This window comes from Punica granatum, chromosome 2 (genome assembly GCF_007655135.1).
Source record: "Punica granatum isolate Tunisia-2019 chromosome 2, ASM765513v2, whole genome shotgun sequence".
NCBI classification, from domain to species: domain Eukaryota; kingdom Viridiplantae; phylum Streptophyta; class Magnoliopsida; order Myrtales; family Lythraceae; genus Punica; species Punica granatum.
The window spans coordinates 43049565-43064224 of NC_045128.1; the positions used below are offsets into that span (position 1 = coordinate 43049565).

Here is a 14660-nt window from a genome sequence, read left to right on the forward strand (position 1 = left end):
TCAATCATCGCACTTGGCACCTATTTGTACGGTTCCCAGTCCTCGACCAAGACGAGATCATCGAGACCTTGCGCAACCGGTATTGTCCGACTCAAATGACCATATATCATAGTTACATATTGCACGATATCATATCAATTTACGACAAAGCAAATACATACCAGCATGCACTTGAACATCCGTTCAGCGTTATTTACCATTAACATTGGTGTGAGCTCACAGCATATATCTGATATATATATATATATATATATATTATATTAACGACCATCAAGAAAGGCGAGATAAGGAAACCGGATATTATCAATCAATAATTTGATGGTATTTAGAGCGCTAAAATCAAGGAAGCTTTTGTCAAATTGCCAGATCACATGATGTCATGGCACATTCACAAAGGTGGGAACATGAACCAACATGATTATGTAAAATGACTGTTTGTCCATTTTTTTTCCCAATTAGAATAGCGTTCCCCAACCCCTACGTTAATTGCGACTTTTCCATGAATATATAACTCTCGACATTATTGGGAATGGACTTTGGTGAATTGGTCGGTTGCCTTTTACAAAACCTACCGCATGTATATATCTTTTTGCCCAACCTGTGAAGATTAAGATTCAGATTTAACGAACACTAACAATTATTACTCCCATAACTAACTCACAATTAAGCTGCAGGATTAGTTTAATATCTTCTCCCCCCTGTCTCTCTTCTCTTGGCAAATGATGTCATATCCTTTGATGTAATTCAATTGTGATTTCTTCGTCATCGCTTCGACATCGAGAGTTGGTCCGACATATAGGCTCGGGCAGGTTAATAAAAATTGGGCCATCATACAAAGTTTTCTGAACTCGAGAGTTAAGCTCATCTTAATATTGGGCCACCCCATTGGAAAGCCCAATTTTAGGCCACCTGATTTTTATTGGTGAGAAAAGAGTCCATGTCTAGCTGGGGGAAACCAAAAAAAAAAAAAAAAAAAAAGGAATAGAAGCTTAATTCCAATAGAAGCAACCCATGGACTATGTTCTTGAACCACTTCGAGAACATCAGAAATGAACATTTACCATCATTTTAAAGTTATGTGTTGGGGGACTTCTAATAATTGTATACTAGTCGAATCTCGTAAGATAGTGATAACGAGAAGTTAAAAGCAGTGGATGGTATCCTTGCAAGCCTCATATTCACCAATAGAAATGCTAGATTACTTTGACACCATAAGTATATCGCACGAACCTCAATGGAATATGATGGAGACATATGTATAGTTTGCCCGACAGACAATATACTTAGGAAAAAACCAAAAAATTCTTCCCACCCCCCCCCCCTTTTTTTTTTGTAAGAAACTGTACAATAAAACTACAATATTTTTTCTGCAAACACGTACGTTTACGTTTATACTGAAATACAATAAAGAAAAATAGACAAGCCCGTATAAGTTTGGTAAAATAATGTCAGAATCATAATGATCTCATTGATTAATTCTATTGCATACAGCTCATTCCTGACGACGCGGAAGGAGCTGTGCCCTTGAAAAATAAGGACAGTTCTTCCTTATTTTATTTTACTCCGTTTTATTTATTATAATCTCACTCTGTTTTTCTTTCTTTCTTTCTTTCTCTCTCTCTCTCTCTCTATATATATATATATAAAATAATCTACCACAAGTTGCTTGCTTGTTCATCATCCTTCGGTTTTACCTTTTGCACTTGCAGAGCAACAGTTGGACATATTTATTTATTTATTTTTATTGAATAAAAGGCTAGGTCGGGTTATTAGCCCGCTATGATTGCCTAAATTAAGGAAATCTAATCGCCACGGAATGTTCTTTTCGCCATAACTCGCTGAGACTTTAGCCCAACTTGGTCACTATAATCCCACCAACACACTAGTGAATTAAGTTCAAGGCTCACTGAATCAAACATTATGTGCCGGCTACTGCTATCCCATAATACACCCACATAGTGGTAAGCTCTACGTCCTTAATGAGATTCGAACTCGTGATATTCAAGTGGAGTGCTTGATGCTTAATCACTAGACCACCGTGCTGATGGTTGTGACATATTTATGTTGGTTCCATTGTCAGTTCCCGTGGACCATCAGCAGGATCTACGGACTGCATCATATCAATGGACGGCTTCTTCTATACTGCATCGTATTAATAGGCGGCTTCTTCCAGTAATTTTCATGTATATGTTGCGATTCACATGTGAATTACCTATAAGTCACGACCCGGGCCTAACTAACTACATGCTGCAAGCAACATTTCAAAATCGCATCTCGAGTAATTAAATGATGTTCTACATGCTTGTGACATGTGAATTAACCTTCCAAGCAAAAAAGAAAAGGAAAAAAAAATTGCTTGTAACATGTTGACTTCATCATTATGGAGACTCTAGCAAGAAAGATGGTCATGACTAATACATGTGAGCGAATGCTAGTCCACCTACTGATACTCTACGGGCAATGTTACTCGATACGCGAATGCAGTCTCGACCTACTAACCCAATCCCATTGAATTCCCATTGCTTATTAATACCGGAGTTACGTGACCGTTGAGAGAGAGAGTGACCCGATAGGATAAGAGTAGATAAAAGACCCGGTTGGAAGAAGTTCCTCGACAATCCACAATGAATGATTGTCCGGCTTCTTTCCCCATCGCGGTGGATTGGGCGGGTATTCAGAAGAGCTCAGGACAGTGGCGCTACCGTTCCTCCATAATGATGAAATCAACATGTTACAGGCAGCAGACTTTTTCTTATTAAGAAAGCCGGTGTCCTTGCAGGGTCGGGTCGTGACGACTCATGGATGGCCCCTCCCTGCTTTTGCTTTTAAATCCCCTGCCGTGTATTTAATATCAATTGCCGATAAAGAAAGGAAGTTTGACTTCAATTGATCGATCAAATTCTTGATTCTGAAGCCAGCCAGCCAGCCAGCCGTCCCCTCACTGAGGGAATTGCCGTTGGGGGACGTACGACTCTTCTGGGGATTCATTCCCAATCTCCTTTCTTTGTCTTCCCTTAAAGTCACCATCTTGGACTTCAAACAACTGTGCTGGTCAAATACTGTTCCGTGAAAAGTCTCCTCCTACCTTTACCTTCTTCGAACGCCACCTCTGAAATTGTGAACTGAAGAAGAAGAAGAAGAAGAAAAAAAAGGGATCTGACGGTTTGAAGGAGGAGGGCGACGGGCGGTTCTTCTTTTCTTGGTCATGGCTGCAGCAGCTTTTGAGATCGAGAAGGCCGGGGACGTGGAGGAGGGAAAGCAAACAAGGGCGGAGGTCAACGGTGCCGTCGTTGGGGCTGATGGGGTTCTCCCGGCGAGGCTGAGCCCTGCTGCCCGCCTGTTCCACGCTCCGAGGTTCAACTGCTGCATAGTAGCAATCATGGGCAGCAAGATCGCCATCGACCCCGCCGTCGTCAAGTCGGGCCTCAAGGAGACTCTGCTCCGTCACCCTCGCTTCTCCAGCAAGATGGTAACTTTTTTCCTCTTTTTTTTTTTTTTTTTTTTGGTTGGATTCGGTTCGAGCTCTCAGTCTTTCCGAAAGAAAAATGTTGTCCGATTGAATTAGTGTCGGACGATAAGTTGTCGACGAAATAGAAAATGTCTGCAGAGGAAAATCGGTGATGGTTTCTGAAAATTAGTGGTCCCTTGCCTTCAGTAGATAGATAGATATCCTCCGAGTACAACTCAAATGTTAAAATTTTTTTTTTTTTTTGGCAGCTTTGAGCTCTGTTCTGTTACAAATTTCCTTTAATAGTAACCTTTCCCTATATAACTTCCCTAAATACCAAGCCAATTGATGAGCTTGAGCTAATGTCTTTCTTGTAAAATAGGTTGGCGATGTGAAGAGAAGCGGAAAGATGAAATGGGTTCCGACCACGGTGAACTTAGATGACCACGTGATCGTCCCCACCGTGGACCGAGACATGGACAACCCCGACCGCTTTGTGGAAGACTATATTTCCTACATCACCAAGACCCCTTTAGATGCGTCCCGGCCTTTATGGGAACTCCACCTGCTGAACGTGAAGACCTCGGATGCAGAGGCTGTTGGGTTTTTCAGGATTCACCATTCTATGGGAGACGGGGCGTCCCTGATGTCTCTCCTCCTTGCCTGCACCAGGAAAACCTCCGACCCTGAAGCGCTCCCGACAGTGCCTGAGAAGACACGGGCAGGCTCGGGGAGTTCTTCGGGTGGGTTTTGGCGGTTCTTCTTGGCTATATGGTCGGTGGTCAAGTTGATCTGGAATACTCTTACCGATATTCTTCTGTTTCTTGCAACATTTCTATTCCTTAAGGATACGGACACTCCTATTAAAGGTAATCCTGGAGTTGGCAAGACTACAAAGAGATTTGTGCACCGCACGGTCAGTTTGGACGATATAAAACTCGTGAAGAATGAGCTCAAGATGGTATGTTCCGAGCAGCTCCTCATACTATTCAATGCTCTAACAACTCAAAATTTTAGTGATCTCTCTCCCTTGCTGCTGCTGTGTGGTTTCAGACAATCAACGATGTTGTGTTGGGAGTGACACAAGCAGGGCTCTCTCGGTATTTAGATCGTAGATATGGTGAGTTACTTGAGCTTCCCAGAGCACCTATTTGACGAAGCTAAATCCTCCTCGACATACCGTAATACTTCTATATATGCAGCTGCCAATGCGAAGGGCGAAAACGGGAAGAACGGGAAGAAAATTAACATCCCAAAAAACGTGCGACTCCGAGCAACCGTTCTCATAAATCTCAGACCGACTGTTGGAGTTCAGGTGGATAAATGTCTTCCCAGCCACCATAAATTGTCAGGATAGTCATATAAATCGAGAGATATATGTATAACCACAAAAAAACTTGTAGATCAGTCGTTCGTTAGTCTTACAAAACTGAGATTCATTCTTTCTGATGGAATTCGAAACAGGCTTTGAGCGACATGATGGCTAAGAAGTCGAACGCGGGGTGGGGAAATTGGATTGGATACATTGTCCTTCCTTTCTCTGTTACCCCTCAAGAGGACCCATTGGAGTACGTTCGTCAAGCTAAAGCTACCATCGATCGGAAAAAGCTCTCCCTTGAAGCCTTCTTCACATTCTTATGTGCCGAGCTCGTGCTCAAGGTTTTCGGAGTAAAAGTATGTACACATAATCTTATAACGAAAAGGGACAGTTTTGCAGTTTGTTAAGGAGAAAAGGACACTTTCACAGGAGCAAATTTTTTTTCCTGCTAGGCTGGAGGGGCGATAGCATATAGAATTCTCTCACAGACAACGATGGCCTTCTCAAATGTGGTTGGTCCGCTCGAGGAGATCAGCTTTTACGGTCATCCCATGGCTTACCTTGCTCCCAGCGTCTACGGTCATCCTCATGTAAGCTCATTCTTCTCGGCCCACGTATATTTGTTTCCTTTCGCGCGTCCGAGTTTGTTTCAGCGTCTAAAATTTCTCAAGGATCTTTTGTCTATGAGCAGGCCTTGACGTTACACTGCCAGAGCTATGTGGACAAGATGACGATATCTCTAGCTGTCGACCCCGAAGTGATTCCAGACCCTTATCAGCTCTGCGATGATCTGGAGGAGTCTCTCAGTAGCATCAAGGCCGCTGTCCTGAGGAAAGATAAGGCTCCCGTTGCTGCTGCTGAACCCTAGCATGAATGCGTTCCTCGTCTTAATACAGACCGGCTCCATTCAAACATTCTTGTCAATGGAATTCTTTTGCGGAGAATCAAGGGAAATTCTTTTAACTAGATAGGCTCGGAATACTTTCTGTGGCCTCTATTGAGCTGGGCCATTTGATTGTCGTATTATTTGCAAGAGATTCAACTTTTGTAAGTTCCCATGGCGAAAGTTTTCGCTCTATTTGTATTTCATTTATTTGTCTGGAATGACACTTGAAATATCAGTAACTATCATTTTACAAATCATTCTTAGTCATTGTTCTGTGCGAGATCTCTTCGACCATGGCTCTTTCTTTTCGTGTAACGGAAAATGAAGAGCTGCAAATTCTGCATATACTTCCTGCAGTATGATGATTTTTCTTCTCGCTAGGCTAAATGGACATCTTGGTCTCTACTTGGGCTATGCTGGGCGTGGATGAGCCAGATGGACTGGACCTATATTAGTACAGGGGTTTGATTCGATATTGTAAAGAGTATGGGGCGTAAAACTCAAGCAAAGAGAACAATAGGGACTGAACTGCACAAATAGACGATCCGAATCTCTGGCGGGAGTCCGTTTGCTTATCCACCCAGAAATCCGCTGTAGACGGCGGGGAGACAGAAGCGATCTCGGCGGCTTAGCTCGGTTTCGGCTCGCTGTAGCGACATGGCTACGTTCTCCTCCTCAGCGACCACAGCACTATTCACTGCGAGCTTCGATCCCGCCAACCCCTTCGATTTCTTGAAGAAAGTCTTCAAATTCCTTGCCAGCACGAGTGACTTCCTCTCGACGGAGACTGCGGACGACGTAATTTCCGCGGCCGTAGAAGCGGCGAGGAGGACTGCGGCCATGGAGAGCGCGGAAAGGATGAGGGCGGCGGATGCTGACGTGGCAGCGGCTGAGGTGAAGGGGGAAGAGAAGAGCTCGTGGAGAGGTTAGGGTTCTGAATTTGTTATCTCCGATTGCTCGAGCACTGAAAAACGAAGAAATTGACTTGCCTTAGAACTTCTCAACTATCGAAGCGGGACAGTGGATCAATCAACTTTTGATGAAACTAACGATCCTGATTAATTATGTTATTAAGGATCAGATTCGGGCAGGGCGAACAAGCGGGACAGGCGAGTGTGGACCGCAGAGGAGGAGAATTCCCTGTTCGATGCTCTTGAAGATCTGATCGGCCGGGGTATGAGGGCAGAGAACGGCTTCTTTAAACCTGGGTACATGTCTATGGTCGAGAGGGCGTTAGAGGCCAAATGCCCCGGTTCCGGTTTAAAATGTAACCCGCATATTGAGTCGAAGATGAAGAACTTGAAGAAGCTCTACCATCTAATTGCTGATATCCGAGAACAGAGTGGATTAGGTTGGGACTCCGAGAGGAATTGCATCCTCATCGATTGTGAGGATAGCTGGCAAGCATACTGCCAGGTATATGTTCAGAAAAGATTGTTGGTACAACCTTAAGCTTTTTAAAAATGCCGGTAATGGTATGACAGTGCATATTAGTTGCGTTATCGAGTCCTATGGCATTATTTATTTATTTATTTCGTTCTTGCGACTACTTGTTCTGAGTTTACATAAATGGGAGTGTGAATATGTTTAGTCTTTATTCTCTCCCGCTATTTGATGACTATGGAATTCTAGTTCTGATACCTGATTTACTGTTTCAATGTAGAAAGAGCCTCATGCTGCAGTTTTGAGGGGAAGGTTATTCCCTCATTACGACCGGCTCGACTTCATATTTGGGAAGAGTCGAGGTAGAGGTAATGGCAGTAGTGAGGATATTGCAGAAGTTAATGATAAGGTCGATCAAGAGAAACTGGTGGTGCACGAGAATGACATACCAACAAGAGTAGTATATGAACTTGATGCTCGACAACCACAGCAGAAGAGGCTTAGGACTACTGATGACAAATCGATCCCCGACATACCCGAAATTGCAAAGATGTTTGACGCCTTATTGGAGAGGGTTGATGAAGGATTCAATGAGATCGCAAGTTGCACTGGCCATGGAAAAGATCTGGACGAAGATAAGAGGCGAGTGGGAAATGAGCTCCTGCAGATGGGTATCAGTATTGAGCTGTGCATTCCTTTGGCCAGAAGAATTCTCAAGGACTCGGACAATCTGCATCTATTCTATGGATTCAAGGGAGAGAACAGACGGGCTTTTGTTAATTCATTGCTTCAGGATATGGGGAAGAGAGCATTCCTTCTCTAGCTCGGGAGATGGCCTTTGAAATGATACTCTTCTGGGATGTGACCCGAACCTCTATATCATGCAGTTGCGGAGTGGCCGCACAGATTTACTCGAAATCAGTGACGATCATTTCAGAAGATCGAGTCCACACCAGATGGAACTAGTGGCCTGAACATTGAAAGAGTCATCGTGGCTTGGACATTGAAAGGATCATTCTAGTTAGGAGTTTAGGTGGCTTGCACATAAGACGCCAATTAATTAAATCTCGGGATATCGAGAGCATAGACCAATATTTTTAGAATTACTTCCTAGATGTTCATCTTGGTCTTGTCAGCGATCTTATGCACTCAAAAGTTGTTCAATGGATGGTATACATCAAGTTCCGTTCTCCTATTCTTGTAAGCTGCTCTCAGAATCCAGAAATATTGTCGGCACGGTGATATCTTTCGAATCAAACGAAATGCGGGTTATAGATTGAACCGAGGATTGTTAGCAAGCATTATGCAGGCGGGCCGAAATCAGCGGGGGAGAACGCATCGATCAAACAGTAAACGGGAGGAATCCGACGGTCCAATAGGGAAGGGATGGGAACGACATGGACAAATCTGGAGGCAGGAGACGTCGTCGGACAGGACAAGGCAATGAAATGCTAATGCACCCTTTGATGCGGGCATTCTGACAGAGCCACTGCGTAGTTACACGTGGCAATAAGTTCCAAATGGGTCCACCTCAGCTGGCCTTTTCCGCAAAAAGGGCGAATGGGCCTCGACTGGGCCACAAACGCTACCCCCTTTGTCCTGTACTGGGGCAGGTCCATGCATGCCCATTTCATTATCATTTCATTAATTTGGGTTAATAAGACATCGACCCGTGTAACGAGACGTAAAGAATTTTCCATGTAAATTTTCTGGTACGTGTTAAGTTCGGGTCAGAGTACAATATGCCGATATGCATGAGAATCATATCTCCCCACATCCGTGCTGTATATGATACGGACACGATGGAACAACCTCGGCATGACGACGAACAACGTGAAAGATCTGTTTGTTTTTGGGGACTTTAGTTCTTGAACCGGGAAAATGCTAATTCAATGGCCAAGTGAGTTAATAGGTGAAATATTTCCCAAGTGAAGGTGGCTATCGAATGTGCTACAAAAATACTTTTCATTTTTAACATCTATATAAAATAAAAGTAATTAGGCCCATAAGACAAAAACATGTGGGTCGAATGATAGCCACTAAGCTGTTATTTTATTGGCCTAATGTAACTATAAATGTCATAATCATCACCTGTCCATACTTTAATCCCTCCACCCGCTGTTTAAAGATATTTCCATTGACTTTGATATCTCTATTATAATATATATGTGTATGATTCTTGACGACATGACTTTTTCTGCAACAGTTCAATTATATGCACATTCTCATGTCATGGATGGATCTTGTAGGTTTTGTTCATGGTGCATGCCCATCCAATCAGTCATTGCGACAATCGTGTCTATATACACTGTATGGATGTACGAAACACAGATTTGAAAGGACTGAAAACGATCTCCCTATATCCTTCCAATCGGACGATCTTTTAACATATGATGAAGAAAAAAAAAAAAAAGGATTAGCATTTGAAGAACATTCACGACAAATGAGAATAGTTTTGATCCTTGCTTTAATAAATATTGTAAAGATATTCAGTTCCATCTATGGATCGCCTATTGAGGCCGAGCATCGTATCCGAAGTCTCGATTTCGGATAGCTCTACTGCAAAGAACGATATATATCCTTTTCTCTTCAATCGTCTAAAAAGCAACGAGAACTATCGGGCAGCACATGCATGAGGTCTTATCTTATGTGGGAACACACAACCAAAGAAAGTACACAATAGCCATTATTAGATATATCATTAATTGGAGAAAATGCACACATAATGACAATAGGGTAAATGTTTATTTCTTTTTAATCAGCTCGTGGGAACGAAATAGGACTGTTTCGTAGCATTCAGATATGTCCAAAACGCCATGAGTATACAGATGGAACCTTACACACATCTTATCATCTGATCTGATCAATGATCAATGATCAATCAGACGGCGCATGATATCCGGCACATATAGGACGAGAATCCTCTTGTCCCCACCATTGCATGCAGGATTTGGTTTTATTTAACATCCCATGCATCACCCCCAACAAAATTCTCTATATCGAGATGACATACGATTAATCAAGTCGACATCCTTCTCCTCGTTCAGGAATTTGAATTAACGCCGATGCAAAAACCTAGCTAGTTACATCGATCATACATCCGAACTACCAACTAGGGTTGCTAAAGTCCATGCAAGTGACACCGCAAGTTGTTAGTGTCTTTCTCCGAACATGAGATACATTAGTTTGCATTCAAACCGTATTATTCAATATATTAATTATTGATATATAGACGCATACATTCATCTAATTACTCATTAAGAAGTATGATTATTTTAATATAATTGGTTGATTTAATTGCTAGCCTAATATTATCCGACAGCCAATGCTTGTCTTTAATGTACACTCGTACGGGCCCACTTCGATAAAAATCAATCGGGTTGAGACTTGATAGTGCAATAATTTGCCCCCAGCATTTGATTTTGTCCGGTAGTGAAGGTCTCGACGGATCCTGCTCCAGTTCTCTGCCCCTCGTGTCCATTTAGCTCTCACATGGAGACATCATTCTTTTCTGAATTGAGTGCGACGATTTTGCATTTATTATCCTTAAATAAAATTTTAGATTCAAATATTATAAAATAAGAAAATTTATAATCGAGGAAAGTTTTATCTTTTAATGTAGGTTAATTTTGTTCGAATATAAATTCGTCGGAGACTATTGAGCTTTAGCATACCGGGTGATATACACCGAAAAATTATTCTAGCTAGATTTTTTTTTCTGAAACTAGAGAATGAGTTGTAATAAAATATGTAGTTCGAGATAAATTAATCAAGGCCATTTCTACTGTTCGAGTTGGCAGTTTCCATTGTTTCTTTCTTACGAAAGGTCCAAGAGAATCGAAATAATTGTTCGAACACGTACTTCCTATAACCATATTTTGCTAACAAAATTGACCATCAATAATTAAATCTTGTGGGGTAAATATATATTCTGCGGGGACGCCTTCTAAGATTAGCAGTAGACCCAGATAGAGGAGCTTTCCTTTCTCAGCTTAAGGTCCCGATCGAACTTGCCTCGGAACCCACATTTCTGCTAAAATCACGTGTATTTAGTTTTCCTGTCGACGTGATCTAACAATCGTCCAGTCTTGATCAGGCACACCTTTGAAAAGAATGTGTTCAATTACTCCATCATTGCATATAGCTATGAGAGGTTTAATTAGTTTGTACGTATGCTAGAATTGGCATATATATTACATCAATAAAGCATGTGGGAGAGGGCATTGAGTATTGAAAGGATTTATAAAATTTCCTTTCGGCGCTCGTTCTTTTTGAGCAAAATCTCGAATTCGAGTCTTGTGAACGGAAAAAATTCACGTCGGGAGAGCTTTAACACATAGTGGGCTGATCCAGGTACACAAAATTAATTAGGGCCCAATTGAATTTCCGAATCTCAAGATTCATATCGAAAAAAAAATTAACTGTTGGAAATTTTGAGCTCTCATCATGAAAATGATAGGGAGCAAAACATTGGTTAATTTATTTTTGTTATCCTAAGGGGCAATAATAGAGATGGCGAGCTGCTTAATTATTTCAGTTAAACGTCATTGTTTTACAGGTCGTACATAAATAAAACATATATAAAAAAAATGAGTTTTGTAAGCGATAAATTCAGGGTTAGTACTGTAAAACATGTTTGCCTTTGATTTGGGGAGGAAAGGAAAAAAAATTTAAAAAGGGAAAATACATTGCATACGTTGTCAAAAGCATGAATATATATAAGTCACAACATGCATCATCTTAAAATGCCAGCATATTTCTTCGTGCCCGATAAAGAATTCTTACAACTGGCTAGCTTATTAATTGAACCTTTTTTTTCTTTTTCTTTTTTTATGAATGCTTAATAATTAAACCTAATTGTATATTACGTTCACTATATATATATATTTGATGTTGCAGGACTCCAAAATCAAGGGATATCTATGTATTTAGTGTATCGAAAATAAATAGAAGGGTATATATGGTTTCATTGACGATATTGATTGACGATATTGAGAGTTTGTTGTCCAACATTGGAATATTATTAGAAATTCAGAGATTTATAAAAGTCTGAGTACAATAACTTATCGACTCGAGTTTTTGAGTTAGAGACAAGTCTGATTGTTTATAAATCCCATAGAATTTTTTTTTCGGTTATAAAAGAGACCAAAAATCTAATATAATAAAAGAAAAATCATAAATAACTAATAAAGAGGTATGAGTAGTCATACTAGATACCGAACCAGCGACCTCTAAGTCAACAAGCGACCGTACGCCACTGCGCTAAACCTTTTTTTTTTTAATCCAATAGAAGTTTAACAAATAAGAATCGGAGCTAGTATCTTTTAATTCGTAAGCTAGAGCATATGTTACTATGTATGTGTTACGTTCCTTTCTCTATATCGAAACCTTTTGGATCAAGCCATTGTCATGTAATGCAAATTGAGAACATAACTGTTAACGCAAAATCCTGGGGGCAAAAAACAAAAAAAATTTCTTTCGGTCGAATTAAGAAAGGGCAAAAAAACTGTTTATTAAAATTTCATCATGTCTTTTATAATTTTAAGTCGGGATGACTAGGGCGCTTGGTTGCTCTTTCTAGAAGGCGAAGCATGTCTTGTGGTTGGCCAACCTATTAATGCATGCGATTCATTAGCTCGTGGAAGAGCTAGTGCATGGATTATCGCCAGGGTCCGTCTCTCTCATCATTTTTGGTTAAATTACATCGCGTATCCAATGTTTGAGGCTTTCTCAAATTTATACTATCTTTTAAAAATTTTATGAGAGATCCTAACACATTTGATTTTTATTCCAAATATATCATGTCAGTAATTTTTCGTCTAAAATTGACTAGAAAATTCACGTTTTCCGATATAATAACGTAGGTCCCAGATAACGTGCCACATCAGATTTTTCATCAATTTTAGATGGAAAATCGATGCTAGGATTGACTTGGAACAAAGTGAAACATTTGAATGCCTCGACAAATTTTAAAGGATGGGATAAAATTGAAATGACAGTCCAAAAGTTGAGATATAAGGTGTCCTTTTTATCATTATTTTTTCTGATACTTCCTTTCACATAAGTGATATTTAAATTTACTATTGCTTGTCTCAACTGTTTCTATATTCTTATTTAATGAATTTCATATTTTCTACGCACAAATAAAATTAATTAAAGAAGATGCATGGAAAAAATTCAATTGGAAGAGTATAATCATTTAGTGAATCGACTGAACTCAATTAGATTAGTCGGGTTATAATGAGCTTTCGGATACCAAAGTAAACATCGAAGAAGATGCATGGGAATGTATATAAAATGACATAGTTTCATTTTCGACATATGTTGATGTTGATCCAGGAAGAAAATAACGAAGGTGAGGGGGGGAGGGCCTTGGGTCCCAGAGAACCCTCTCGAAGCAAATTCCAATTGATCAGGCAAGACAAAAGGACTTTAAAGACAGTCTCCTCCAGCTGTTGTGAGGATCGATCGATAATGAAATTATTGGAAAATGAAGCATTAATAATATATAGTTCTGAAACCCTAGTTGTATAAATATAAACAACGACTATCCTTCATGGAAACAAGAATATCCGTCTCGCGTGCAACTAAAGATTATAGGATTAATGAAGTCGTTAAACTGTGTATCAGACAGCTACATATTGACAATCGATGTATGGGTTTTTTGAGCAGTTGACTTGGTCCGGTCAGGGCATGTATGCGTCGAACAAAAAATAAAATCGGTAGGAGAGATTTTATTTTATTTTTACAATGGAGATTCGTGAGACTAGTATAATAAAATAAAAAAACTCGATAACAGAGTCCGAGTAATCTCACTATGATAATCAAAATTAAAATTTCTAAATTACCAGATAAAACTATACATCTATATATGTACTATACGCTGTTCTCAAATAGGTAGTAGCGATGTAGGTTTTATTTTCCTCTAAAGCCAAAACAAGCTAGTGGGAACACCTCCCCTGACGGGGAGGACATTTTCATTCATGGAAAGCTCCCATTGCAAAGACAGTTCCGTTCACTTAACCTCATTGTCTTTTTCCTCACATATTTAAGAAAAATTAATTCATGGAGAAATAAAAATATATATTGTAATTTGAACATTACTGATTTGGCTTTTTCCTCAGCGTGCCGGCAGAGACGTCACCGTTTGGATCAATGTCCGCCCCATTTTGCAAATTTCCGACCAGAACTGCAAAATATTTCACCAAAAATATATGCATATATTGCTGCAATTTAATAATATATATACATCTTGTAGGCATTTTTGCATGAAAATACAATAAGTGGACCAAAAAGCCAAACCCGCCTAATTTCGACTCAATAGTGTTTTGGTTTCACACAGCTGAAAGCGACAAGATTACTAAAAAAAAAAAAACAAATCTTGCTCGTCAATCGAGAGATTACATATTTCATTTTCGTAGTGGAATTACTATGTTCATTTATTAACGATTATGATTTCATTATTCTAAATTCATGAATCACCATTCGATAAATTCCAATAGTTAGATAAGTTGTATCGGTGGGTTTTTATATACATATACCTGAGTTCGTATCAGCACGCATGTGGTTATCGTATCTTTCTTATTAGATTGGCTATCGCGCATACATATGCGCACGGCTAATAT

General features: G+C 40.1%; 2 protein-coding genes across 3 annotated transcripts; both read left to right on the plus strand.

Moving 5' to 3' along the window:
• The first annotated feature begins 2629 nt into the window (after positions 1 to 2629).
• Positions 2630 to 5911, plus strand: LOC116196063 (O-acyltransferase WSD1-like). The gene is made up of 7 exons (XM_031525585.1): positions 2630 to 3469; positions 3831 to 4409; positions 4502 to 4568; positions 4651 to 4763; positions 4913 to 5122; positions 5219 to 5356; positions 5458 to 5911. Exons 1-7 carry the CDS (start codon positions 3206 to 3208, stop codon positions 5632 to 5634), a joined length of 1548 nt encoding a protein of 515 aa, XP_031381445.1. The 5' UTR covers positions 2630 to 3205; the 3' UTR covers positions 5635 to 5911.
• An 80-nt stretch (positions 5912 to 5991) lies between these two features.
• Positions 5992 to 8740, plus strand: LOC116196064. Of its 2 annotated transcripts, none has more exons than XM_031525587.1 (3): positions 5992 to 6577; positions 6734 to 7068; positions 7316 to 8740. In XM_031525587.1, exons 1-3 carry the CDS (start codon positions 6310 to 6312, stop codon positions 7856 to 7858), a joined length of 1146 nt encoding a protein of 381 aa, XP_031381447.1. In that variant the 5' UTR covers positions 5992 to 6309; the 3' UTR covers positions 7859 to 8740. The 2 variants fall into 2 exon arrangements, with proteins under 2 accessions (XP_031381447.1, XP_031381446.1); XM_031525586.1 differs by having other exon boundaries at positions 5998 to 6577; positions 6728 to 7068.
• The last annotated feature ends 5920 nt before the right edge of the window (positions 8741 to 14660 follow it).

Bases quoted from the DNA above. Each gene is read 5' to 3' on its own strand.
- LOC116196063 (XM_031525585.1), top strand. From the start codon at position 3,206: ATGGCTGCAGCAGCTTTTGAGATCGAGAAGGCCGGGGACGTGGAGGAG. The intron at 4,410-4,501 runs GTATGTTCCGAG...GTGTGGTTTCAG, and splicing joins TGAAGAATGAGCTCAAGATG to ACAATCAACGATGTTGTGTT. The intron at 4,569-4,650 runs GTGAGTTACTTG...CTATATATGCAG, and splicing joins GTATTTAGATCGTAGATATG to CTGCCAATGCGAAGGGCGAA.
- LOC116196064 (XM_031525586.1), top strand. From the start codon at position 6,310: ATGGCTACGTTCTCCTCCTCAGCGACCACAGCACTATTCACTGCGAGC. The intron at 6,578-6,727 runs GTTAGGGTTCTG...TATGTTATTAAG, and splicing joins AGAGAAGAGCTCGTGGAGAG to GATCAGATTCGGGCAGGGCG. The intron at 7,069-7,315 runs GTATATGTTCAG...GTTTCAATGTAG, and splicing joins GCTGGCAAGCATACTGCCAG to AAAGAGCCTCATGCTGCAGT.